This window comes from Phyllobates terribilis, unplaced genomic scaffold, assembly GCF_046119375.1.
Source record: "Phyllobates terribilis strain yellow unplaced genomic scaffold, ASM4611937v1 Scaffold_3__8_contigs__length_932513732, whole genome shotgun sequence".
Lineage (NCBI taxonomy): Eukaryota > Metazoa > Chordata > Amphibia > Anura > Dendrobatidae > Phyllobates > Phyllobates terribilis.
The window spans coordinates 107,243,839-107,269,074 of record NW_027362763.1 but is presented as its reverse complement, the minus strand read 5'-3'; the positions used below and the strand labels follow the sequence as shown (position 1 = coordinate 107,269,074).

General features: G+C 50.2%; 1 protein-coding gene across 5 annotated transcripts in view; it reads left to right on the top strand.

Moving 5' to 3' along the window:
* CD2AP (CD2 associated protein) overlaps nt 1-25,236 on the top strand; it is an 84,813-nt gene that overhangs the window by 22,804 nt on the left and 36,773 nt on the right. For 4 of the 5 annotated variants that reach the window (XM_073674103.1, XM_073674101.1, XM_073674100.1 and 1 more), the window contains exons 2-7: nt 3,883-4,043; nt 15,078-15,222; nt 16,979-17,079; nt 19,748-19,868; nt 23,179-23,372; nt 23,532-23,613. In XM_073674103.1, coding sequence (XP_073530204.1) covers nt 3,883-4,043; nt 15,078-15,222; nt 16,979-17,079; nt 19,748-19,868; nt 23,179-23,372; nt 23,532-23,613 — 804 coding nt within the window. Of the gene's footprint in view, nt 1-3,882; nt 4,044-6,967; nt 7,120-15,077; nt 15,223-16,978; nt 17,080-19,747; nt 19,869-23,178; nt 23,373-23,531; nt 23,614-25,236 lie in introns of those variants that run through there. The other variant, XM_073674104.1, reaches the window with a different exon arrangement.

The following is a 25,236-nucleotide window of genomic DNA, read 5'->3' as shown; positions in this document are numbered from 1 at the left end:
AAGGTGTCTCATTACCAAGGTGCCACACAAGAAACATCTCATGATAGTTAAAACCAGAGAGCTGTCTCAAGACCTTTACAACCTTATTGTTACAAGACATACTTATGGCATTGGTGATGTGTTCAATACATATAATAAATCCATCTTTTCATAGAGCATAAACTAATGCAAAATGTGAAGTGTCCTTTTTAAACTTTATCCATTTTTCTTTTGAAAGTTGCATCTACCAAAAAAACCCAAATCTTTGATTTCCGTGTTGTATCTATTTTGCTCCGATTGTAATGGATCCCATGTGTTCCTTTTTTTTTTTTTTTTTGGTTATTACTGGATCTGTTGCAAATCTATGAAAACTGTAGATAATCAAAGCCTTCTCTGTGAGTGGAGATAACGCTTGCAGTGCCAGAAACCTGTGTGCAGAGTCGGCCTGGCTCGGTGCTGCTAGTCTCCGCGCGGTCCATGCACTGACTGGGAGACCGGCCTAGTATATGCCATCATTTTATGACCTCTGCATCCCCCTTCAATCCTGAAATTTACTGCTGCATCTCTGTAAGGCTATGTTTGCACATGTTGTGTTTTTTTTACGTCCGAAATCTGCAGCAAAACTGATCTCTGGCAGGAAATCAGCTCCGTCAAAAACGCAGGTTTGCGGTGTTTGTGTTTTTTGATGTGTTTTTTTTCACCACCCGTTACTTCCTATGGGTGAAAAAACACTGAAAGAACTGACATGTTCTATTCTCCAAAAACCCAACAAAGGCACAAAATACACTGCAAAAAATAAAAACAAGATGTGTGAACAGAGAATTCTGGTTTCTCATAGACTTTGCTGGTACTGCAAAACGCAGCTGAAAATTTGCATAAAAAACTGCAGCAAAAAATGCTGAAAAACCCAACATGTGTGAACATGCCGCAGATCTCCATTCAAGCCGGGAGCATCTCTGTGCTGAACTAGTGCTACAGCCTCTTTTATTGTCAGGATTTGTGGAGGCCCCCCAAGTTTGGAACCCTGCATAACCATCACTTTACTGTAATATCCTTTCATTGTTGTACCCCATAAGAGAGTCAACGTGATATTCAGGTCTCCTTTTATTGCATGTGGTTTATCACTGGTTTCTGTTGCTTGAATCCTCAACTTTTGTAATAGGCGCTGAACTGCAGTACCTGAGAGTGGCCACTTAACAGTGTATGGCGCTATGCTATTAAGCTGTGCAACGGTTTACATCCGGTCACTGCTAGGTCCAGTAACAGCCGATCGGTGGGAATCCCAGGTGTTGGACCCCCACTTTTCTGATATCTTGAAGGTATTAAAGACTGGGCTGATTTATGAGATTGCTACCAGAATTGGCTCAGAATCTGTGACATAGGACCAGCTGACATGTAACCTGTGCCATAAGGAAATGGGACACATCGGTCACTGGAGAGAGGAAGTAGCTGGCTTCTCCTCTTCATCTCTCTAGACAAGGGATGTCAAACTCAAACCCACAGAGTGCCAAAATGAAGAACTTGGACAAAGTCGCTGGCCAACCAGTATACAGAATAGTGGGCCCCGCATAGTCCTCCATACAGAATAATGGGCCCCTACATAGTCCTCCATACAGAATAATGGGCCCCACATAGTCCTCCATACAGAATAGTGGGCTCCTACATAGTCCTCCATACAGAATAGTGGGCCCCGCATAGTCCTCCATACAGAATAGTGGGCCCCGCATAGTCCTCCATACAGAATAGTGGGCCCCGCATAGTCCTCCATACAGAATAGTGGGCCCCGCATAGTCCTCCATACAGAATAGTGGGCCCTGCATAGGGGTGGTGGTTCTGGTGTTGCGGGTCAAATATAGTCACCCTGCGGGCCAGAGTTTGCCTTGTATGCTGTATAGAAATCAGCATGGCTGACAGCCTAAGGTATAGCTGAATGTGAAGAGCCAGGACTTGTCACATCCAGACCCCCGCACATCAGGATTATAAATGGCGCAGGGCATGTACTCATTTTTGCCTCTGGAAATGCTCCGCCTCATAAGTGGTGATAATGCTCCCCTGCTCCTCGTTTATCAGTTACTTTCATGGTTCGGACATAAAATGTGCAGCCTGAATGTGAGGACGGCACAACGTGTTTCTTATGATATAAAGGAAGCGACTTCCTGCTGTTGACCCTTTGAAGTAAGAACAGAGGAGCCGGACTTGTGATCGTCTTCCAGCTCCTTGTCTGGGGCTCGGCTTTATACGTGCTGCCTACAGTTTATGGTCATCTCCTCGGCCCGGCGGATGGTAATGTGCCACGTTACGGTCAGCACTAGCTAGAATATAATGGCTGCTGAGCCATGTGGACACCTTAACTAATGCACTATGTGGAGAAAATGATTGGGTTTCTCTTCTGGCCCCTTCGCCCCTCAGTGTATAGCAGGGGGTGTAAAAGTCACCAACCTCTGCTGACCTCTGGTATAACAGCATAAACACGGCGCCCCCGCCGGGAGCTTCATGGCCGAGCAGCTGTATGCAGCCGTACATCACAAAGCACAATGCTGAACTCTGGATAGAGTGGTGTAAAGCCGCTACCACTTGACTCTGGAGGAAGCATGTTCTGTGCAGTGACGGACCACACTTCTCTGTCTTATAAGAGACCTGAGCTCAGCCCCATCCAACACCTATAATGGAGATTGTGTGCCTGTCTGACCTCACAAATGCTCTTCTGGCTGAAGGGGCAAAAATTCTCACAGACGCCTCCGAAATGTTGTAGAAATCCTTCCCAGAAGAGCGGAGGCTGTTATTTCTGCAAAGCGACCAAATGCATATTAAAGGACCACCCAAGTGATCGTATGTAAGTGTCATTCATACAGGTAGTAACGTATTCACCGGTGTTATGTTTTTCTGCTTTGTGGCGGCGCCAAGATGACCTTGCTCGGAGTCTCAGATTTACATTGAGAGAGTAACCGCTGCGCCACATGGCAGGTTACAGACTCGGTCACGTGGTACCAGATCAAAGCAGAAGACGGCGAGCATGAGTATGTTACTACTTATCATGCACTTAAACCAATGATGCCTAACAATCACTAGAGTGTTCCTTTAATGCCTATGGATGTAGAGCAGGAGGTAAAAAAAAAAAGCTCTATTTGGATGTAGAGCTGGGGGTCAAAAAAAGCTCTGGCTGGATGTAGAGTGGGAGGTCAAAAAAAGCTCTGGCTCTGGCTGGATGTAGAGCGGGAGATCAAGAAAAGCTCTGGCTGGATGTAGAGCGGGAGATCAAGAAAAGCTCTGGCTGGATGTAGAGCGGGAGATCAAGAAAAGCTCTGGCTCTGGCTGGATGTAGAGCGGGAGGTCAAGAAAAGCTCTGGCTGGATGTAGAGCGGGAGGTCAAGAAAAGCTCTGGCTGGATGTAGAGCGGGAGGTCAAGAAAAGCTCTGGCTGGATGTAGAGCGGGAGATCAAGAAAAGCTCTGGCTCTGGCTGGATGTAGAGCGGGAGATCAAGAAAAGCTCTGGCTGGATGTAGAGCGGGAGGTCAAGAAAAGCTCTGGCTGGATGTAGAGCGGGAGGTCAAAAAAAAGCTCTGGCTGGATGTAGAACGGGAGGTCAAAAAAAGCTCTGGCTGGATGTAGAGCTGGAGGTAAAAAAAAAAAAAAAGCTCTGGTTGGTGTTATATGGAGAGGGCACATAGTTTTGCCTATTTAGTGTATGTTCTGTGCAGATATGCGGCAATATATGGTACATATAACTGTACCGCTACTGTGGCTTTTAGACCAAGCCAAGGTTCTTCTTATCCAGAATATGGCGCGTGATCCATATTTTTCTTGTAAATCCATGTATTTTGGGGCAGGGAAAATACTGCTGCACAAACATGGAAATGACTACTGCTAAGCCAATGTCTTACTTCTTTGTTTTGTGTCTTTCAGTTGATTACATTGTGGAATATGACTACGATGCGGTACACGAGGACGAGCTGACGATGCGGGTGGGGGACATCATCAAGAACGTCAAGAAGCTGGATGAGGAGGGTTGGATGGAAGGGGAGATCAATGGCAAACGAGGGGCTTTCCCTGATAACTTTGTTAAGGTAAGAAGCTCCCCTCCCCCCCATCCCTAATTAAATATACATTGATCCCTCAATATTTGAACTAGATGATCATTGAGGGGTTTCTATCGCCCAGACAGACCTCCTTAAAGAGGTGGTCCGACAACCTATATCCCCCTCAATCACGTGTTGTAACTTCTAGCCTGATGTAAACTATGCCTACAGCGGGACAGAACAGCTCTGTACACTGTAGTGGCCGTTCTCTGGTACTGCAGCTCAGCTGTTATTGAAGTGAATATGATGTGAGTTGCAGTACCAAGAACAGCCACCACACCATGTATGGCGCTGTGCAGTTTGATTCTGCACATGTGGCTGGAGTTGAGAACAGCTGATCGGTGGAGGTGCCTGGTGGTGGACCTCCATTTATCTGCTGCTGATGACTTATCATATGGAAATCTAATAAATAGCAGAGGTCTGGCGCCGCCCGGCCGGTTGTAGCCTGTGGCCGCCCGGCCGGTTGTAGCCTGTGGCCGCCCGGCCGGTTGTAGCCTGTGGCCGCCCGGCCGGTTGTAGCCTGTGGCCGCCCGGCCGGTTGTAGCCTGTGGCCGCCCGGCCGGTTGTAGCCTGTGGCCGCCCGGCCGGTTGTAGCCTGTGGCCGCCCGGCCGGTTGTAGCCTGTGGCCGCCCGGCCGGTTGTAGCCTGTGGCCGCCCGGCCGGTTGTAGCCTGTGGCCGCCCGGCCGGTTGTAGCCTGGCGCCGCCCGGCCGGTTGTAGCCTGGCGCCGCCCGGCCGGTTGTAGCCTGGCGCCGCCCGGCCGGTTGTAGCCTGGCGCCGCCCGGCCGGTTGTAGCCTGGCGCCGCCCGGCCGGTTGTAGCCTGGCGCCGCCCGGCCGGTTGTAGCCTGGCGCCGCCCGGCCGGTTGTAGCCTGGCGCCGCCCGGCCGGTTGTAGCCTGGCGCCGCCCGGCCGGTTGTAGCCTGGCGCCGCCCGGCCGGTTGTAGCCTGGCGCCGCCCGGCCGGTTGTAGCCTGGCGCCGCCCGGCCGGTTGTAGCCTGGCGCCGCCCGGCCGGTTGTAGCCTGGTGCCTGTGGCCAAGTCTGAGCTAATCGATGCTCCCATCATCTGTGTAATCCGACCTCCGGAGGACAGGATGAATCCGCTGGCTTCCTCCAGCAGTGAAGTATGTCATCCAGATGTCTCCAGTCTCACGCAACCTGATGATATTCTCAGATTTTCCTTTTTTACATTAATTGGCGATGCTGGGAGCAGACTGATCTGAATGATAAAACAATATTTCCAAACCTGCCTGGTGTTAGCAGATGCTGCAATGGTGATACAGTCATTTGTAAAGCTCCGTGTGCTCTATATGTGCTAACGGCCGCTGAAGAGTCAAGTGGGCGTTCACTTTTTATGGAGGAGTAATGATGTCCAATCCACCCCTCAAGCCCTGATTGCCATCTATCCTGGTGTCTGCAGCTACTGCCGGCCGCCTCCTTGTCTTATGGATGCATTGGTGGCTTCTGCTCCATGGCGCACGCACAGAGCAGCTCTATGTACGGTGCTCGGCGTGGTCACTGTACAGCCGACTGCTCTGCACGTGCCTGTGGAGCTGAAGGCAATGGAGACTGGAGGCTGTTAGCTGCTGGTGAGACCTCTCCCACCCCATAACCCCTCCCATCAATCGCCATCCATTTCATGAACTAACAGGACACATACTCTACCACCCATCCGTTAATTCTCTATAGGACTGCTGAAGATGCCGTCTCAGTTAAGTGGTGTCCCTATGAGTTAAATAAATGCCATCATCCCTGGCGATCCGGTGCGCTGAATAAATAGTCATGCCGGGGTGGGGGGGTGGATGTCTTCATGCTTGGCCAGGGGTGGGGTGGTGAATGCCGTCACGCCTGGTGTGTGTGTGGGGGGGGGGGGTGACCGGATGCATGTGTTCCTGTTGGTTAGTGCCCGTGTGGTATTGAAGATGTACTGATTGTGCTCCGCTCCCCTTACCTACCCTCCGCTCATCGTGTAGGTTAGTGCCAGACTGAGACCTGTCTGTGATTGGGCAGTGGGGTGGGGGGGTGGGTATTCCCCCTTCTCCGATCACATCCATACAGACCCCATGCTGTGCAGATACTACCTACCTACAGCCCCTGTCCGGCCTCTGCTCCCAAATCCTGTGTCCCTGTGCAGGAATATGCCTTAATAGTTGCCACATCCATAAATACTTCTAATAATTGTCTGATTGTGACATTCCCCCTCCACTACAAGCTGCTCCTTCGCACCCTCCCCCATGCTTTATACTGTCTCTTTTTCTGTTTTTTTTTTTCTTCAAAATTTTGCCAAAAGGGTTGTCCACACCCAACACAACATGTATTTTTTTTTTTTCTTCCAGAAAAATTAGAATTTCAATATTTAGCATTCACTTCAATTGGAGATGAGCTGCAGTACCGGGGAGTGGCCACTACACAAAGTGGCACTGTTCCCGCTTTGCACATTGTTTACATTCGGCTGCTGCCGGAACAGAAAACAGGACGAGTCATCAGTACCCTAAGCCTGGAAAACCTCTTATAAAGGGTTAATCCAAAAATATAGGGGATGTAGGATGCACCGCTTATCACATTCGAATAAAAAAAAAAAAAAAAAAAAAAAATAATAATAAATACAGTGGAGTGCAACGGAAAGCTAAAGTTGCACCGCACCTTACTTTGCAACGTTTTTTTTCAGTCTTTGATCAGTGGAAACTTTTGAAAAACTCTCTACCATGCGACGTCCTTGCGTGAAGAAAGCAGAGCAAGACCTTATCCTGCGAGCTATGGCCCATTGTGCTTTGTAGAACTATAACTCCCAGCATAGCCTGACTGCCAGGGGTCGTGGCCTTGTGCACACTGATCGCTAGGTGCTTCTGTCGGCCCTATCCTGGATCACTACCTGCAGACATGTCGTGTCCTGACTGTGGGCGTGCACCGACAGGCAGCAGCGCTGAGTGCAGGGTGTGTGTGGCCGACAAGTATGTCCCTGTCCCCGGAGCCGGTGAGTGCTGCCGCTGCTGATTGTCTCCTTTTCTGGGATATTTGTGTACATGACGCAGGACAACGGTGGATTATCCAATGCCTCATGTAACGGTAAGCAGCGGCGCCCTGCACGGCCCCTCGTCCTGTCATCGGGGGTCACAGCAGGGATGCAAACTTGCATGTATCCTCTAAGATGTAGGAGAGCTGCGTTTGTTGCTGAAGTTTAAAAATCATTCTGTGATTTCATTGGACGCTTTGGGTCCACAAAAATTATAATAGGGGGTTTTATTTAAGAGAACTACCCCCTTTATCAGCTTACTGTGCCCTAATAAGGTATTTTTTTACTTGCTTTTTCAGTCCTATGTAAAACCAGATTGGGATATCAGTGCAAGGTGACAAAGTCGGCTCTGCTGCATCTGTAAATGAGCTGTAATAAATCCTGTATAAAGAGGACTGGGGGGTTTCTGGTATGTGATGCACCTACGGAAAAGTGTGCAACCCTAGTCATGAGGGGGAAATGCAGACGTAAGCTATCTACTGCCGTGTCCAAGGATTCCACGTACAGAAACTGGGCCATCAGGGATTTCCTGAATGGGGGGGCTGCAATTCCCCGCTATCAACACTGCTACAATGGAGGGGCTGCAATCCTTCCCCCACTATCACTAATCAAATATAGGGACTACGACTCGGCCCCAATGCTGTAATGGAGGGGCTGCGACTGACTGGCTGTAATGGAGGGGCCGCGACTGACCACAGCTGTGATGGAGGGGCCGCGACTGACCACGGCTGTGATGGAGGGGCCGCCACTGACCACGGCTGTGATGGAGGGGCCGCCACTGACCACGGCTGTGATGGAGGGGCCGCGACTGACCACGGCTGTGATGGAGGGGCCGCCACTGACCACGGCTGTGATGGAGGGGCCGCCACTGACCACGGCTGTGATGGAGGGGCCGCCACTGACCACGGCTGTGATGGAGGGGCCGCCACTGACCACGGCTGTGATGGAGGGGCTGTTAACACCTCCCTCTCCCTCCAAGCACTATATAGAGGGGTTCAGAACCCCCCCCCCCACATTGTTCTGAATAACTGCAGCACGCCGAGCACTAACCCCCCTGTTTATTATCACAGGCACAGGTTAGATCATAAGGACAGAATACGCCTCTATATAAATAGCACCTCTTGCAATAGCCGATGTTACAGCTCACCTTCTCCCCCTTCGTACACAGTTACATCTGCACAGGTCGCTGAGCATGACCACAACACTCTTTTTCCTATAGAGGTCATTCAGATCCCCACAATTCTCACCCACAGAAGTCGGTCAGGCCACAGAGCATCCCCCAGAGTCTTCCTTCCTGGCGGCAGGTTTCTGCGGTCCTGGCGGCAGGTTTCTGTGGTCCTGGCGGCTGCTGTGCTCAGTAAATGCCGCCATTAGAGCAGCGCTGAGCTCCGCACCGTTGTTATTATTGAACCTGGACCTGTGATGTAACGGAAAAAAATCAAAACCCCAGAATTACAGTTTTTTTGAATATTGTTGTTTCTTTTTTTTTTTTTATAAAGATAATGATAAAAAAGTTGAAAAAAACATTAACCCTATGTGCACTTAAGTTTTTGGTGTAGAAATTTCTACACCATTTCTACATCTCCTAGCAGAAAATTTGTTGCCTAAACAAGGCTTAGTTTGATGCTATTTTTTTTCTTGGTGCAGGTTTTTTCCCGCTCATTAGTACGGGAGAGATCTGCAGCAAAAACACTGAAAGAATTGACATGCCGCAGAATTAAACCTTCACCAAATCTGCAAGTCACAAGTCTGAAACGCGTGCACGAGACTTCAGGATTCTCAGCCACTTTGCTGGCGTCAGGAAACCCTTCAGCTGTGGTGACAAATCTGCGCAGAAAAACTGCGAAAAAAATGCAACAAATGCAAAGGCCCTTATCATAAAAAGCCAGATTTCCATAGTAGGTAATTTTCTGATGACACATTCCATTTGATGAAGGCAGGAGGTATCCTCCTTTATAAATAGAGGTATGTTTTTGTTTTTTTATTTTTGCTGCCTGTAGTTTGGGCAGAATTAAAGAGAACCTTTCACCAATTTTTTTGTGTTTAACAGTACACCGAATGTAATAGCGCGGAATACATTTATTTTATTTTATTTTTTTCTAACATTCCGTTGCAGAGAAATTGACAATCAGATATTTGGCACCTAATAAGTTACCTTTGGTTAAATCCAGGTGGGTGTTGGTAGGCAGTTTTCAGCGGGGGCGTGTACTTCTGCCTCCTGTATGACTCTGACCAATCCTAAGCAGGCAACAACATAGAGGTGCAGAAGGACTTATGATGTCCTCTTGGTCACATGACCTCAGTCCACAGGTCCTGCTAGCCTGAGTGTGCAGTCGAAAAAGCACTGAAGAGAAGTTAACATTTCCACACTGCGGGTACTATTATCTCATCAATTTTACACTACAAAATTCCTTAAACTGTTAAATAAGAGCTGAAAGTGTTTTAATATTCATGCATTCACATGACTGCTGCTATCACTTGTGATTCATGCAGAACTGATAACAGCCCTGTCAGGAGCTGAGAGTGTAGGGGAGGGAGGTGAACAGATAACTATTGCATTAATATCAATGGGCTGGTGAAAGGTGGCTGGGATGTTAAGAGTTAACTCCTCTCCTGTGATGTAGCTATTCTGCCATGCTCCATGGAAATGAGCTGTACACTATGTAAGATAAAAGGTCCCACAACTGGAGTGTGACAGCAGATAGAAAAAGCAAATCAATTGCAAACTTGCTCATTTTCATGCTGACTAACAAACTAAAGCAATTTAATAACCTAGGAATACAGCAAAAATATAACCCCAGCACTCTCTTCGTCAAGTCTGGCATGCAAAATGCAAGTATTGATGGGGTTTTCCCCTTGTGTGATTTATGAGACCGTGCACAGTAATGTAAAATAACACATCACATATAAAACCTGGGGAGACTAAACCATCCCCCGCCCAGCCCCCGCCTGTGTGACAGGACAACATGGGCATGTTTAGGCTAAATGTCACCATGATGGCTGCTCATGGCTGAAGGCTGTCACTTGTGTCTACTCTTTACAGCTCTGCTGATTCATCTTCCTTGCTTCATGGTGACATGCCTACATTATACAGCTATAAATGTCTACATGCCCTTTACACCCAGGGAGGAGCCGGTACCAGCCCCACCATCGTATAGCACAGGAGCTGCGTACAGCATGGTTATACCAGCTTATCTTCTTCCCTCTCACCGGGGCAGCCCCTGACCGCCAGAGTCCCAGGAAATTATCTGCTGTTAAAATCGGGTTTTATGTTATATGTATTTTTTTTTTTCTTTTAATTTAAAAAAAAAAAAAAAAAGACTTATTTTCACACTGACCACAGAGGCTGCTTTACACGCTTCCTATTTTTTTGAGAAGTCTCATTATTATAGACGTTATTTTCAATGAAAGGTAACCCCTATAGTATATAACACAGGATCCACCATTCACAATAGATGTCACAGCTCACCTCCTCCTCCTGTACAATGACTGATAACACCTCTATATACAGTAGATAACACAGGATACACCATTCACAATAGATGTCACAGCTCACCACCTCCTCCTCCTACTGTACAATGACTGATAACCTCTATATACAGTAGATAACACAGGATCCACCATTCACAACAGGTGATATCACAGCTCACCTCCTCCTCCTCCTCCTGTACAGTGACTGATAACACCTCTATATACAGTAGATAACACAGGATCCACTATTCACAATAGCTGATGTCACAGCTCTCCTCCTCCTCCTGTACAATGACTGATAACACCTCTATATACAGTAGATAACACAGGATCCACCATTCACAATAGGTGATGTCACAGCTCTCCTCCTCCTCCTCCTCTTCCTGCACAATGACTGATTACACCTCTAGTAGATGACACAGGATCCACCTGTGGACACATGTCGCTTTCTCTCTCTGATTTCCTGGTCGATCTGTACATTCTTGTTTATTGGAAATTGATGGAATATGGCCATAAAATAATTCGGCTCTGTTTTGTACTGCAGGCTTAGCGCTTCTTCCCTTCCATGAAGTCCAAGTTTTAGAATTTAACCATATCTTAATGGGGTTGTCCTCCGGTAAAGATAAGATATTGTCCGTCTTCTGGATGGGTGATAACTTATTGCTTGTGGGAGGGTCTGACTGCTATTACCTGCGCCGATCTGCAGAATGGGGAACTCTTTATCCCCGTAATATGGTGCAGCAGTGCACATCACCGACCGCGGCTCCATTTATTCCTTATGGGGCTGCGCTCGGCTTTTCCTGGCCGCCTCTCAGAGAATGGGAACTATTCATTCACCTTGAAAAACTGCTCAAATCAGTCTCTGAGACAACAAGACGGACTGTCAGCTCACTGAGAGATCAGGTTACGCCTGCCTATCGAAGCCTACAGAGAGTGAGGTACACACAGATAGTGTTATTGCTTTTTAGTAAGTGTTTCATCTCACCCCCAGAGCTGGATTCACAGCTACACGACTCAATACTGCTGTATACTGTCCTCCATGCTGCTGCATCTGAACTTTTGCTTCATAGGGACAGAAGAACAGGAATCCCTCATGTCGGTGTGTGCTTTCTATGGGAGAAATCATAACAGCTAGTGTCCACCCACCAGCTCGGAGACAGCTGAAGATTAAAGAGGGAAAACTGGTGAAACATGCAGTATATGGGTCATTTAATGACCAAACATTGTTATTCCTTACTTTGAGACCAAAGCACATGGACTGTGCTGCCAGGGGCATGACACAGGACCAGCGTCTTCCTATTACAGTACGCTCTAAAAAGTGCCTGAAAATGTCCGCCACGCTGTTATTAGCAGGTTGAGGCTGTTTTCTTGTTCGTTCCCCCATAGACAGCAGCTATTCTGGATGGGGCGCGTGTTAGGTAATTGCTGGTTGTGATGACCATAGATTGTACCTCTGTCTGGCAGCCGTCCAGGAGAGCGAGGAGCTGCCGGGTGTGTGATGTTCCAGTAAAACCAGTGAATGCCGTCATTAGGAGCTAATTGCACATTTATCACCTTAATAACACACCACAGTTGGGTCCTGGATTTTCACCTCCTCTATGAAATCTGTCTAAAAATATAATGATCCAAAAGCATCAAAAAATGCACCTAAAATCTGAAGAGAGGAGCCGTCCCATGTGGGGTCACCATTCATATAGTATAGGGTTCTTGTATACAGACACGACTCCACGTAGCCCCTGGTATCTTGTTTGCCACAGTTGTGCCCAAAATTAGAATGTCCTTCTGTACAAAATGTGATATTTCTAAGATTTTGCAGCGCGGTGGATCTGGAGGGCTGTGTCTGCAGTGCTGTGGGTCGGGGAGGGGTGGCAGTGCGGCGCTGTGGGTCTGGAGGGCTGTCTCTGCAGTGCTGTGGGTCGGGGAGGGGGTGGCAGTGCGGCGCTGTGGGTCTGGAGGGCTGTCTCTGCAGTGCTGTGGGTCGGGGAGGGGGTGGCAGTGCGGCGCTGTGGGTCTGGAGGGCTGTCTGCAGTGCTGTGGGTCGGGGAGGGGCCGCGCTGTGGGTCTGGAGGGCTGTCTCTGCAGTGCTGTGGGTCGGGGAGGGGCCGCGCTGTGGGTCTGGAGGGCTGTCTCTGCAGTGCTGTGGGTCGGGGAGGGGGTGGCAGTGCGGCGCTGTGGGTCTGGAGGGCTGTCTCTGCAGTGCTGTGGGTCGGGGAGGGGGTGGCAGTGCGGCGCTGTGGGTCGGGGAGGGGGTGGCAGTGCGGCGCTGTGGGTCTGGAGGGCAGTCTCTGCAGTGCTTTGGGTCGGGGAGGGGGTGGCAGTGCGGCGCTGTGGGTCTGGAGGGCTGTCTCTGCAGTGCTTTGGGTCGGGGAGGGGGTGGCAGTGCGGCGCTGTGGGTCTGGAGGGCTGTCTCTGCAGTGCTTTGGGTCGGGGAGGGGGTGGCAGTGCGGCGCTGTGGGTCTGGAGGGCTGTCTCTGCAGTGCTTTGGGTCGGGGAGGGGGTGGCAGTGCGGCGCTGTGGGTCTGGAGGGCTGTCTCTGCAGTGCTTTGGGTCGGGGAGGGGTGGCAGTGCGGCGCTGTGGGTCTGGAGGGCTGTCTCTGCAGTGCTGTGGGTCGGGGAGGGGGTGGCAGTGCGGCGCTGTGGGTCTGGAGGGCTGTCTCTGCAGTGCTGTGGGTCGGGGAGGGGTGGCAGTGCGGCGCTGTGGGTCTGGAGGGCTGTCTCTGCAGTGCTGTGGGTCGGGGAGGGGGTGGCAGTGCGGCGCTGTGGGTCTGGAGGGCTGTCTCTGCAGTGCTGTGGGTCGGGGAGGGGTGGCAGTGCGGCGCTGTGGGTCTGGAGGGCTGTCTGCAGTGCTTTGGGTCGGGGAGGGGGTGGCAGTGCGGCGCTGTGGGTCTGGAGGGCTGTCTGCAGTGCTTTGGGTCGGGGAGGGGGTGGCAGTGCGGCGCTGTGGGTCTGGAGGGCTGTCTGCAGTGCTGTGGGTCGGGGAGGGGGTGGCAGTGCGGCGCTGTGGGTCTGGAGGGCTGTCTCTGCAGTGCTGCGGGTCGGGGAGGGGGCGGCGGTGCTGCGCTGTGGGTCTGGAGGGCTGTCTGCAGTGCTGCGGGTCGAGGAGGGGGCGGCGGTGCAGTGCTGCGGGTCGGGGAGGGGGCGGCGGTGCAGTGCTGCGGGTCGGGGAGGGGGCGGCGGTGCAGTGCTGCGGGTCGGGGAGGGGGCGGCGGTGCAGTGCTGCGGGTCGGGGAGGGGGCGGCGGTGCAGTGCTGCGGGTCGGGGAGGGTGCGGCGGTGCAGTGCTGCAGGTTGGGGAGGGGGCAGTGGTGCAGCGCTGTGGGTCTGGAGGGCTGTCTCTACAGTGCTGTGGGTCGGGGAGGGGGCGCGCTGTGGGTCTGGAGGGCTTTCTCTGCAGTGCTGTGGGTCGGGCAGGGGGCGGCGGTGCTGTGCTGTGGGTTGGGGAGGGGGCGGCGGCGCTGCGCTGTGGGTCGGGGAGGGGTCGGCGGTGCTGTGCTGCGGGTCGGGGAGGGGGCTGCGGTGCAGCGCTGTGGGTCGGGGAGGGGGCGGCGGTGCAGCGCTGTGGGTCGGGGAGGGGGCGGCGGTGCAGTGCTGCGGGTCGGGGAGGGGGCGGCGGTGCAGTGCTGCGGGTCGGGGAAGGGGCGGCGGTGCAGTGCTGCGGGCCGGGGAGGGTGCGGCGGTGCAGTGCTGCAGGTCGGGGAGGGGGCAGTGGTGCAGCGCTGTGGGTCTGGAGGGCTGTCTCTACAGTGCTGTGGGTCGGGGAGGGGGGCGCGCTGTGGGTCTGGAGGGCTTTCTCTGCAGTGCTGTGGGTCGGGGAGTGGGCGGCGGCGTGGCGCTGTGGGTCTGGAGGGCTGTCTCTGCAGTGCTGTGGGTCGGGTAGGGGGCGGCGGTGCTGTGCTGTGGGTCGGGGAGGGGGCGGCGGCGCTGCGCTGTGGGTCGGGGAGGGGTCGGCGGTGCTGTGCTGTGGGTCGGGGAGGGGGCTGCGGTGCAGCGCTGTGGGTCGGGGAGGGGGCGGTGGTGCAGCGCTGTAGGGGAGGGGGATGACACTGCTCGTGCAGCAAGCTGTTGCTAATAGGGTGAAATCTTGCTCGTTGACCTTATAGGACACAGTATTTCGGTTGTACCCCGTATTGCTATTCCCATATATTTGGCTCTGACAGGTAAAGCTGCAGAGATCTCTTATTGCCATATTTTATCTTTTCACCCCGGTGTGACTTTATTTTTAGGCTTGGGCTCAGTGATCCAGGTGTAGATTTCTCTCTTCCTCCTTCCTGGTGGTGCGAGCTGTCGGGACAAGCGCTCACCTGCATTCTCCACATTCCTTTACCTCCGGATACAGATCAGTGATTGCCATCTCTGCCCCCAATCACCGGACTGACACGCTGCCGCCCCTGCTACTATGTGTACGCCTGGCTTTCCTGTCTGGTGGCTTTTCTCCTGCTAATGATGATCCTTGTAACTTTTTATCTGCTGGTTAATTTGCCTTCCGCAGTGCGTTACTTGTTCAGGATCACGATTATTATGTTGGTTTCTGTTCCCTGTAGGAAATTAAGAAAGAAGCTGAACCAAAGGAGGAGAATATACCTAGAAGGGATAAGTCTGGAAATGTCGCTAGCCTGGTACAGCGGATCAGTGTGATCGGGATTCCTGCGATGGGACCACTGCCGCCAAACAAATCCAGCAAGAAAAGTACACTGCTCCTGTTCTTTTGTCTTCTATACTACATTTTTCTAAAATAGTCATAGACATGATTTCAACCATCTAGGAAACAACGATGCCTAGTGCAGGGCTACCCATCCCGACCTACAGCCAACGATGCCTAGTGCAGGACTACCCATCCCGACCTACACCCGACGATGCCTAGTGCAGGACTACCCAACCCGAGCTACACCTGACGATGCTTAGTGCAGGATTACCCATCCCGACCTACAGCCAACGATGCCTAGTGCAGGGCTACCCATCCCGACATACACCTGACGATGCCTAGTGCAGGACTACCCAACCCGAGCTACACCCGACGATGCTTAGTGCAGGATTACCCATCCCGACCTACAGCCAACGATGCCTAGTGCAGGGCTACCCATCCCGACCTACACCCGACGATGCCTAGTGCAGGACTACCCAACCCGAGCTACACCTGACGATGCTTAGTGCAGGATTACCCATCCCGACCTACAGCCAACGATGCCTAGTGCAGGGCTACCCATCCCGACATACACCTGACGATGCCTAGTGCAGGACTACCCAACCCGAGCTACACCCGACGATGCTTAGTGCAGGACTACCCATCCCGACCTACAGCCAACGATGCCTAGTGCAGGATTACCCATCCCGACCTACACCCAACGATGCCTAGTGCAGGACTACCCATCCCGACCTACACCCAACGATGCCTAGTGCAGGACTACCCATCCCGACCTACAGCCAACGATGCCTAGTGCAGGATTACCCATCCCGACCTACACCCAACGTTGCCTAGTGCAGGATTACCCATCCCGACCTACAGCCAACGATGCCTAGTCCAGAGCTACCCATCCCGACCTACACCCGACAATACCTAGTGCAGGATTACCCATCCCTTACCTACACCCAACGATGCCTAGTCCAGGACTGCCCATCCCGCCCTACACCCGACAATACCTAGTGCAGGATTACCCATCCCGACCTACACCCGACGATGCCTAGTGCAGGACTACCCAACCCGAGCTACACCTGAGAATGCCTAGTGCAGAACTTTTCATCCCGCCATACACCCACCCCAAGTCTAGTACTAGACATTACTTTTGCCTGGAGCATTCATTTAAAGGCTATAGACAGCTTTACACTGACAAGCATTGTCTCCCATCTCCCATTGTTCTTCCATCATATCCAAAATTAAACCACTATCTAAGTAGTTTTCAATGAATAATGTCAGATGCCTCTCACCCAGTTCACTTGCTTTACACTGATGAGGGGCAAACACCCCAAAACACATTTGCAATGCCTTAGAGCCCCTGTTGGAGGCCTCTCGCCCAGCTAAACCAGTTCTCCTGCTTTGCACTGATGAGGGGCAAACATCCCGAAACACATCTGCAATACCTTAGAGCGCATATTAGAGGCTTCTCACCCAAGCAAACCAGTTCTCCTGTTTTTCATGTCATGAATGAAGCTGTGCTGATACTTGAGAGCCAGTGAAGGCCACAGTATAAGGAACACACAGACTTGTTGCTTTTAGTCACATCCACATAATTGCACGGCTACAGGTCCCTTATTGATTCGTGGTGTGTTGCCACCAGCTTTACCAGAAAGTTCCTAGGAGCTGGTTGGGCCCTGTAGTTGGGAGAACTGGCCCTTACAAGAGGTGTATGCCTAATAATGTGGGACATTTCCCAATAGCTGACATTGCAGGCTTTATGTATGTAAATGTGCCTCATCATTTACCACCTGCCTTATTATTCCCTGCCAGAATCCAAGAAAAGGCAATGTAAAGTATTATTCGATTACGTGCCGCAGAATGAGGACGAGCTGGAGCTTAAAGTGGGAGAACTGCTGGAGATCACAGAAGAGGTAAGCAGCCGGCACGGCCCTGGCTAGTCCGCACCAGGATGCAGAGGCAACTGTCCCAAGAAATTACAGATTTTGTGTCTGTCTTGGCGAGACATCCTCTTTAACCCCTTTACATCACGTGACACTTATTTCCATCACAGGTCGCGTCCGGTACGAGCTGCGTTATACAGCTTGCACCTGCCTATAATGGCAGCAACCAAGCGAACTCTGAGCACTGCTTTTTAACCATTTAGATGCTTCTACCAGTCTCTGGCCATGGCATATGAATGGTTAAGTGCTGATGCGATCACGGGTGCCGATGTGTTACCAGATCGGTAATTTGCAATACTGTGGTACTACAGTATATAGTACAAGTGATCAAACAGCCGTAGGTTTAAGTCTTCCAGAAGGACTAAAAAAAATAAAAATAAATGAAAAATCCAAAGTAATTAATAAAATGTTTTTAAAAATATAAAAAACTGAAAAATTCAAATCCCCCCCCTCTTCTCCATCAGAAGATAAAGAAATAATAATAAAAAAAAGTACATATTTGGTTCCATCACATCCTTAAAAGTCCGACGTGTGAAAATAGAAAATTACTTAACTCATAAAATAAATGATCGAAAGAAATACACACCCCTCCCCTATTCCAGCGGCCGCAGACCACTGTGGGATGCGCGAATCGATTTGCACCAACTCTAGTTAACGCATCTGTGAACTTCTTCTGACTTGAGAGGATCGTTTGGATCCCCACAATCGGCTGTATTATCTCGGGAGCTGCACTCTTCACACTATTGGCAGAAAACTGAGCGTGCAGTGTTTGGCGAGGCTGGGGACCCTTGTTAATGATCCGCAGTCCTTCCTCCCTTGTCAGTAAGGTGCAGCATGATTCCAGCTCCGCAGCCGTTCTCGCAGTAATGCACAACACATGGGGATGGCACCGGCATGTCTGCACCTCTTGCTCAATACGCCACATGTCCTGCAGCCTCCCTAGATCCTGTCTCACTGGTTCCTGTTCTTATCTTCATGTTCATCACGTGGTTTTCTGGAGACACTCGCCCATTTACTGTGACAATCGGGGAAAGCAACAATCGGCCATTACTGTCATCAGGCTGTGACCTGCTATAGTCTGGTCGATGGTGCAGTGTCCTGGGCTTAAAGGGGTATTGCCATCTCTAAGATCCTATCCAAAAAAGTATTAGGTGTAATAATATTAGCAAATACCTCCAATTAGAATGTAGTATAGTTTTTCTGATTCACTAGGTCTCCTTTCTCATGTGCAGGGCATTGCAGAACCTTAGGTATCTATGGCTACGACTACTAGCAACTAGCTAACGGTCACTAGATCAATAGTCGTAACCGTGGATACCTAAGCTACTGCAATGCCCTGCACATGGGGTAAGCAACATAAATCAGAAGAACTATTCTACATTTCTAATTGCAGGTATTTGCTAATATTATTATTACACCTACTACATATTGGGGATAGGATCTTGGAGATGAGAAGAAATAAACAACTACCTGCCTGTTCTACTCTGTGCCAGCTCAAAAGGACACTGACTGCTCCTGCTGGGGATTCTGCTGCTCCACGCCAACAGAGCAGCTCTTTCTCTTCTGCTCCGCTCTGTTAAGGGGGCGTAACTGCTAATGTCACGCTATTTGACAGCTAACTCTCCGCAGTTATACAGCGGGGAGCCAACTGTCAATCGCCATGACATCAACAGAGCCAAGCGGAAGAGAAAGAGCTGCTGTGTCGCCATAACGTCACCAGAAGTTGTAGAATCGCAGGCAGGGACCGTCAGTGACTGCCGGATGACAGGCGGGTAGTTTAGCACCTACCTGCCTGTAAGTTCATAGGCCAATTCTTAAAAAATAACATAGTCCCAGATGATAACCCCTTTACCGACCTGCCATGATGGGGCCTATTTTACTTTTTGTGCCTTTTTTATTTTCCTTCCCTTTTTTCCAGAACTCGTATAGTTTTATTTTATTCTGTGGACATAGCCGTGTACGAGCTTGTTTTTCACGTGGCGAGCTGGTGATTTTATTGATTACATACACGGTATTTGATCCATTTTTTTTTTTTTTTTTTAGATGGGCCAAAAAAAATTGATAGATCGGATTTTGTGGACTTGGCGATACCAAGATTGTAGTATTTTTTTTTCTTGTATGTGTGTGTGTGTTTTGGAAAAAGGGAGCGAATCACACTTTTTTTTTATTTTTTATTAATCTTTTTATTACTATTTACCTTCAAAGGGACTTGAACCTGTGATTGATCGCCTTTACTAGATACTGACAGATAAATTATCAATGTCCTATGAAGCACAACCACAGATTGGCCTCATAGGTGTGCAAAGATGGCAGCGACAGGGTCAATCAATAGGCCCCACCGCTACGAGGGCAAAACCACCAGGCCCCCAGATTGTGCCAGTGGAGAGGACCCTGCCCAGGATCACAACAGTTAAATTATTATGTCAGCTCCTGCGCTGTCTCCATACATACATGCTCGTGAGCTATCATGCATTTATGACAGATGTTACATGTGCTGTCCGGTGTAGCGCATTCGAGAGCAGATGTGCAGCTTGAGAGAAGCCATGTGCTGTCCAGTGTAGCGCATTCGAGAGCAGATGTGCAGCTTGAGAGAAGCCTTTTTAGGTGAAGCTTTATCTTTGCGTTCCCTGTTCCGCAGATTGAAGAAGGCTGGTGGAGCGGGACGTGTAGCGGACGCTCGGGGCTCTTCCCTTCTAACTTCGTGAAAGAAATGGATCTGTCGGACGACGGAGAAAGTCAAGAAAGTTCAGAAGATCCAGGTAACGTCTCGCTTTCCTCACAGCGTTATTACCGCCATCGCGTTAGTAGCGTCAGGTTGCGGAGGGAATCTGTCTGTCTGTATCTGACGCAAGTGTGGCAGAACTACCTCTCTCAGTAGCTACAGACTGAGGGTTGTAGTTCTGAGGTAGGCTGTGGGTTGTAGTTCTGCAGCAGGATGCTTCCCATTATCCTTTTTGGCAGGAGATTTAACCCTTTACCCATCACGCTTTGAAGTCTTTGCCTTCAGCCCCTGATCCGCCTGCAGCAGTAGGAGCAGGATCCCGGGCAGGCGAGGCTTCCCCGGTGCACGTGGCTGGTAATGAACACCATGTTGTCATTCCATGTGTTTTGTATCAGGCTGGAAGTGAATGTTCTACACGGAGCCAAATATTTGCCCAGTCGCAGCACAAGAGCAGCGCGCCCCGCCGCCGCCGGCCGCTGCCTAATAGATCCCCGGATCATTCATTAACTTCCCATTGTTTTCTGCAGATCCGGCCGACGCTCGGCTCCTGGAGTTAATAACTTTTCCTAGATTCCTCCGTGTGAGTTGTGCAGAATTGTATATGTTCTGCATCAACGAGCCGTACAGCCGCCGATGCTCTCCGGTATTAACCCTTTCCTGATTTATTATTTTTTTTCTTCTCTTCATTTTCTTCACTTACTCACAAAAGCCTTAAAGGGGTATTCCCATCTCCAAGATCCTATCCCAATATGTAGTAAGTGTAAGAATATTCGCTTCCAATTAGAAATGTAATATAGGTCTTCCGACTCACTATGTCACTTACCCCATGTGCAGGGCATTGCAGTAACTTTCTAAGACCTAAGACATGTCAAACTCTGACCTAAGGGCCAAATCTGTCCCTCAGAGTGATTTATATTTGGTCCCTGATGCCGGGCCTATGTGGGGCCCATTATACTGTATGGAGGGCTATGTGGGGCCCATTATACTGTATGGAGGGCTATGTGGGGCCCATTATACTGTATGGAGGGCTATGTGGGGCCCATTATACTGTATGGAGGGCTATGTGGGGCCCATTATACTGTATGGAGGGCTATGTGGGGCCCATTATACTGTATGGAGGGCTATGTGGGGCCCATTATACTGTATGGAGGGCTATGTGGGGCCCATTATACTGTATGGAGGGCTATGTGGGGCCCATTATACTGTATGGAGGGCTATGTGGGGCCCATTATACTGTATGGAGGGCTATGTGGGGCCCATTATACTGTATGGAGGGCTATGTGGGGCCCATTATACTGTATGGAGGGCTATGTGGGGCCCATTATACTGTATGGAGGGCTATGTGGGGCCCATTATACTGTATGGAGGGCTATGTGGGGCCCATTATACTGTATGGAGGGCTATGTGGGGCCCATTATACTGTATGGAGGGCTATGTGGGGCCCATTATACTGTATGGAGGGCTATGTGGGGCCCATTATACTGTATGGAGGGCTATGTGGGGCCCATTATACTGTATGGAGGGCTATGTGGGGCCCATTATACTGTATGGAGGGCTATGTGGGGCCCATTATACTGTATGGAGGGCTATGTGGGGCCCATTATACTGTATGGAGGGCTATGTGGGGCCCATTATACTGTATGGAGGGCTATGTGGGGCCCATTATACTGTATGGAGGGCTATGTGGGGCCCATTATACTGTATGGAGGGCTATGTGGGGCCCATTATACTGTATGGAGGGCTATGTGGGGCCCATTATACTGTATGGAGGGCTATGTGGGGCCCATTATACTGTATGGAGGGCTATGTGGGGCCCATTATACTGTATGGAGGGCTATGTGGGGCCCATTATACTGTATGGAGGGCTATGTGGGGCCCATTATACTGTATGGAGGGCTATGTGGGGCCCATTATACTGTATGGAGGGCTATGTGGGGCCCATTATACTGTATGGAGGGCTATGTGGGGCCCATTATACTGTATGGAGGGCTATGTGGGGCCCATTATACTGTATGGAGGGCTATGTGGGGCCCATTATACTGTATGGAGGGCTATGTGGGGCCCATTATACTGTATGGAGGGCTATGTGGGGCCCATTATACTGTATGGAGGGCTATGTGGGGCCCATTATACTGTGTGGAGGGCTATGTGGGGCCCATTATACTGTGTGGAGGGCTATGTGGGGCCCATTATACTGTGTGGAGGGCTATGTGGGGCCCATTATACTGTGTGGAGGGCTATGTGGGGCCCATTATACTGTGTGGAGGGCTATGTGGGGCCCATTATACTGTGTGGAGGGCTATGTGGGGCCCCTTATACTGTGTGGAGGGCTATGTGGGGCCCCTTATACTGTGTGGAGGGCTATGTGGGGCCCCTTATACTGTGTGGAGGGCTATGTGGGGCCCCTTATACTGTGTGGAGGGCTATGTGGGGCCCCTTATACTGTGTGGAGGGCTATGTGGGGCCCCTTATACTGTGTGGAGGGCTATGTGGGGCCCCTTAGCCCTCCACACGCTGTCCGCTGTCCTTCACCTAGACAGGGATGACCGGGAGTACGGGCTTCAGCAAGAAGCTGTGATTTTGGAGCCATGTGCCCTTTTCCGTGCCGGGTGAAACATATGGGCAGCAGCGGCCCGGAACGTATGTCGGCAGCTTATGGCGCCGCCGTCCTGTAATGCACCGGCCGCCGCGTGGCTTTATGTAACCCGATGCAATCAGGATTAAATCAACCGGCTGCGATTTATAAACTTATTACAAAGATTTATAAGAAAGGGGGATTATCTGTATACGCAGAATAATGCATGTCTGTCCCCTCCGGCTCCTCGTACAGCAGATGGCACTTCTCACACTTTTCTGGATTACAGGCCAATAGTAGTAATGTCTCCTCTCCGTATATAAACCGGTGACTTGGAAAAGCAGTCAGGAGTGAGGACAGGGGAGACATGTGGGCACTTACATGTTCATTTCTCCATTTATATGGCGGCTCTGCTGCTGGAAGGACACGGATATCTGGTCAATGTCTGACCAATCATCTTCTGATCATAGCTAGAATACCACCACTCATCATGCTCTGACGTCCACAGGATAAGAGTTGTAGTTGTGCAAACGTTAGTGTAAAAGGTTCCTATGTCCATCTAATAGCCTTCCCCCATCAGGCGATGTCATGAAGCCCTCACGGCTTCTCAGGACCTCTTCTTGCAGACACTGAATGGGAACGGTTTGTGTTACGTTCTGGTCACACGTAGCGTTGTCATCTCGAGTCATGAACAGGGACGTCTTAATGTCGGAGGCCATGTAGGTGGTGAAGGCTATAAATAATCACTTGCGTTGTGTTGTTATTTCCGCAGAGCCAGCGTCTGCCACCGTTGCCTCCCCAGCATCTCCGTTATCTCCAGCCATTAATTCAGAAGTGCCTCCTATGTCTGTGGCGCAGCCAAAGAAAGTCATGGGAGTCGGCTTTGGTGACATCTTCAAGGAAGGGTCCGTGAAGCTCAAGACGCGGATACACAACTCCGAAGTGGAAGTGAAAAAGCCGGAGAAGGTAAATGGACTGGAAAATGTCCCGCCTAAATGGGGTGGATTTAGTACCTATCCTATGGGAGTGAAACGCGTGACCTGCACCCTCAGACATACACTGATTAATCTCTGTGATTTTGCCTCGCCTAGTCCTGCAATTTGCTCTTTTTTTTTTTTTTTGCAGCCATCACCAACGCCTCCAACAAAAGTCGCTCGAACGCTAAGTTCAGAGCTTCCCAGGACGGAGACGGACAGTAAACCTAAAGGTTAGTTCTCTCTCTCTTATACTCGTACGTACGCTATCCGTTTATTTTGAGCACATGTATTCTATTTTTTTTAATGTACGTATTTGTTAGTTTGCATTTATTCCTGTGTTGGGATGTGCGTTGTGAACGGAGACTACTGAATAAAGTAGAAAGTAAAAAAAAAAAAAAAAGTTTAAAAAAATAAAAAAAATAAACTCCCCCTTTTGCTCCATTAAAAATAAAACAATGCCAATAATAAAATTAAAAAAAAATACATATTTGGGCGATTCTGAATGCAGCGATACCAATCTATCAAAATATAAAGTAAATTAATCTGATCGGTAAACGAGAAAACCGAATCAACACCAGAATTGCGTTTTTTTTTTTGGTTGCTGCAACATTGCAATAAGAGGAGATCAAAACATTGTATCTACCCCAAAATGGTATCAGTAAAGACATCAGCTCAGGGCGCAAAAAATAAGCCCTCACCCGGCCCCAGATCACAGCAAAATGAGAACGTTGCAGGTCTCAGAAAATGGCGACACATGCAAAAATTTTTGTTTAAGAATTTTTTTTTTTTTTCCACCACTTTAAATAAAAAATAATTACCGTATATACTGAAGTATAAGCCGAGGTACCTAATTTTACCACAAAAAACTGGGAAAACTTATTGACTCGAGTATAAGCCTAGGGCGGGAAATGCAGCAGCTACTGGTAAATTTCCCTATCCTGGTACATATTGCTTCCTCATCCCCAATCCTGGTATGCATGACCCCCTCATCCCCAGCCCTGGTATGCATGGCCCCCTCATCCCCAGTCCTGGTATGCATGGCCCCCTCATCCCCAGTCCTGGTATGCATGACCCCCTCATCCCCAGTCCTGGTATGCATGGCCCCCTCATCCCCAGTCCTGGTCTGTATGGCCCCCTCAACCCCAATCCTGGTATGCATGGCCCCCTCATCTCCAGTCCTGGTATGCATGGCCCCCCTCATCTCCAATCCTGGTATGCATGACCCCCCTCATCCCTCAATCCTGGTATGCATGGCCCCCGTCATCCCTCAATCCTGGTATGCATGGCCCCCGTCATCCCCCAATCCTGGTATGCATGGCTCTGCGTCCTATTCTGCTGCAGCCGCTCATGTCAGCATCTGAGCAGTGCATGACTTCACTGCCATGTGCTCTCAGACGCTGATGTGAGCTGCCAGCATATTCACTCCTCTCCACGCCTGGACTATATGCGTGGAGAAGAGTGAATATGCACTCTCTTTAGTAGCGGGCACTGCCAGCAGGAGCTGCGACTCAGCAATCCTCTGTGCTCGCTACTAAAGAGAATGAATATTGTTCTCCACGCCCATGGGAGTGGAGAGGAGTGAATATTCATTTTCCTTTAGCAGCGGGCACACATGGTAGCTGCAGCAGCCGGCTACTGTGTGTTCCCCCCCTCCTCCGCCGCCGCAAACTCCCCACCACTATCCACCACCAGAATTTCTATATACTCGAGTATATACCCGAGTATAAGCCGAGGGGAGCTTTTTCAGCACAAAAAATGTGCTGAAAAACTCTGCTTATACTCGAGTATATACGGTATATACATGTTTGGTGTTTGCGTACTCGTACTGACCTGGGAAATCATATTGCCAGGTA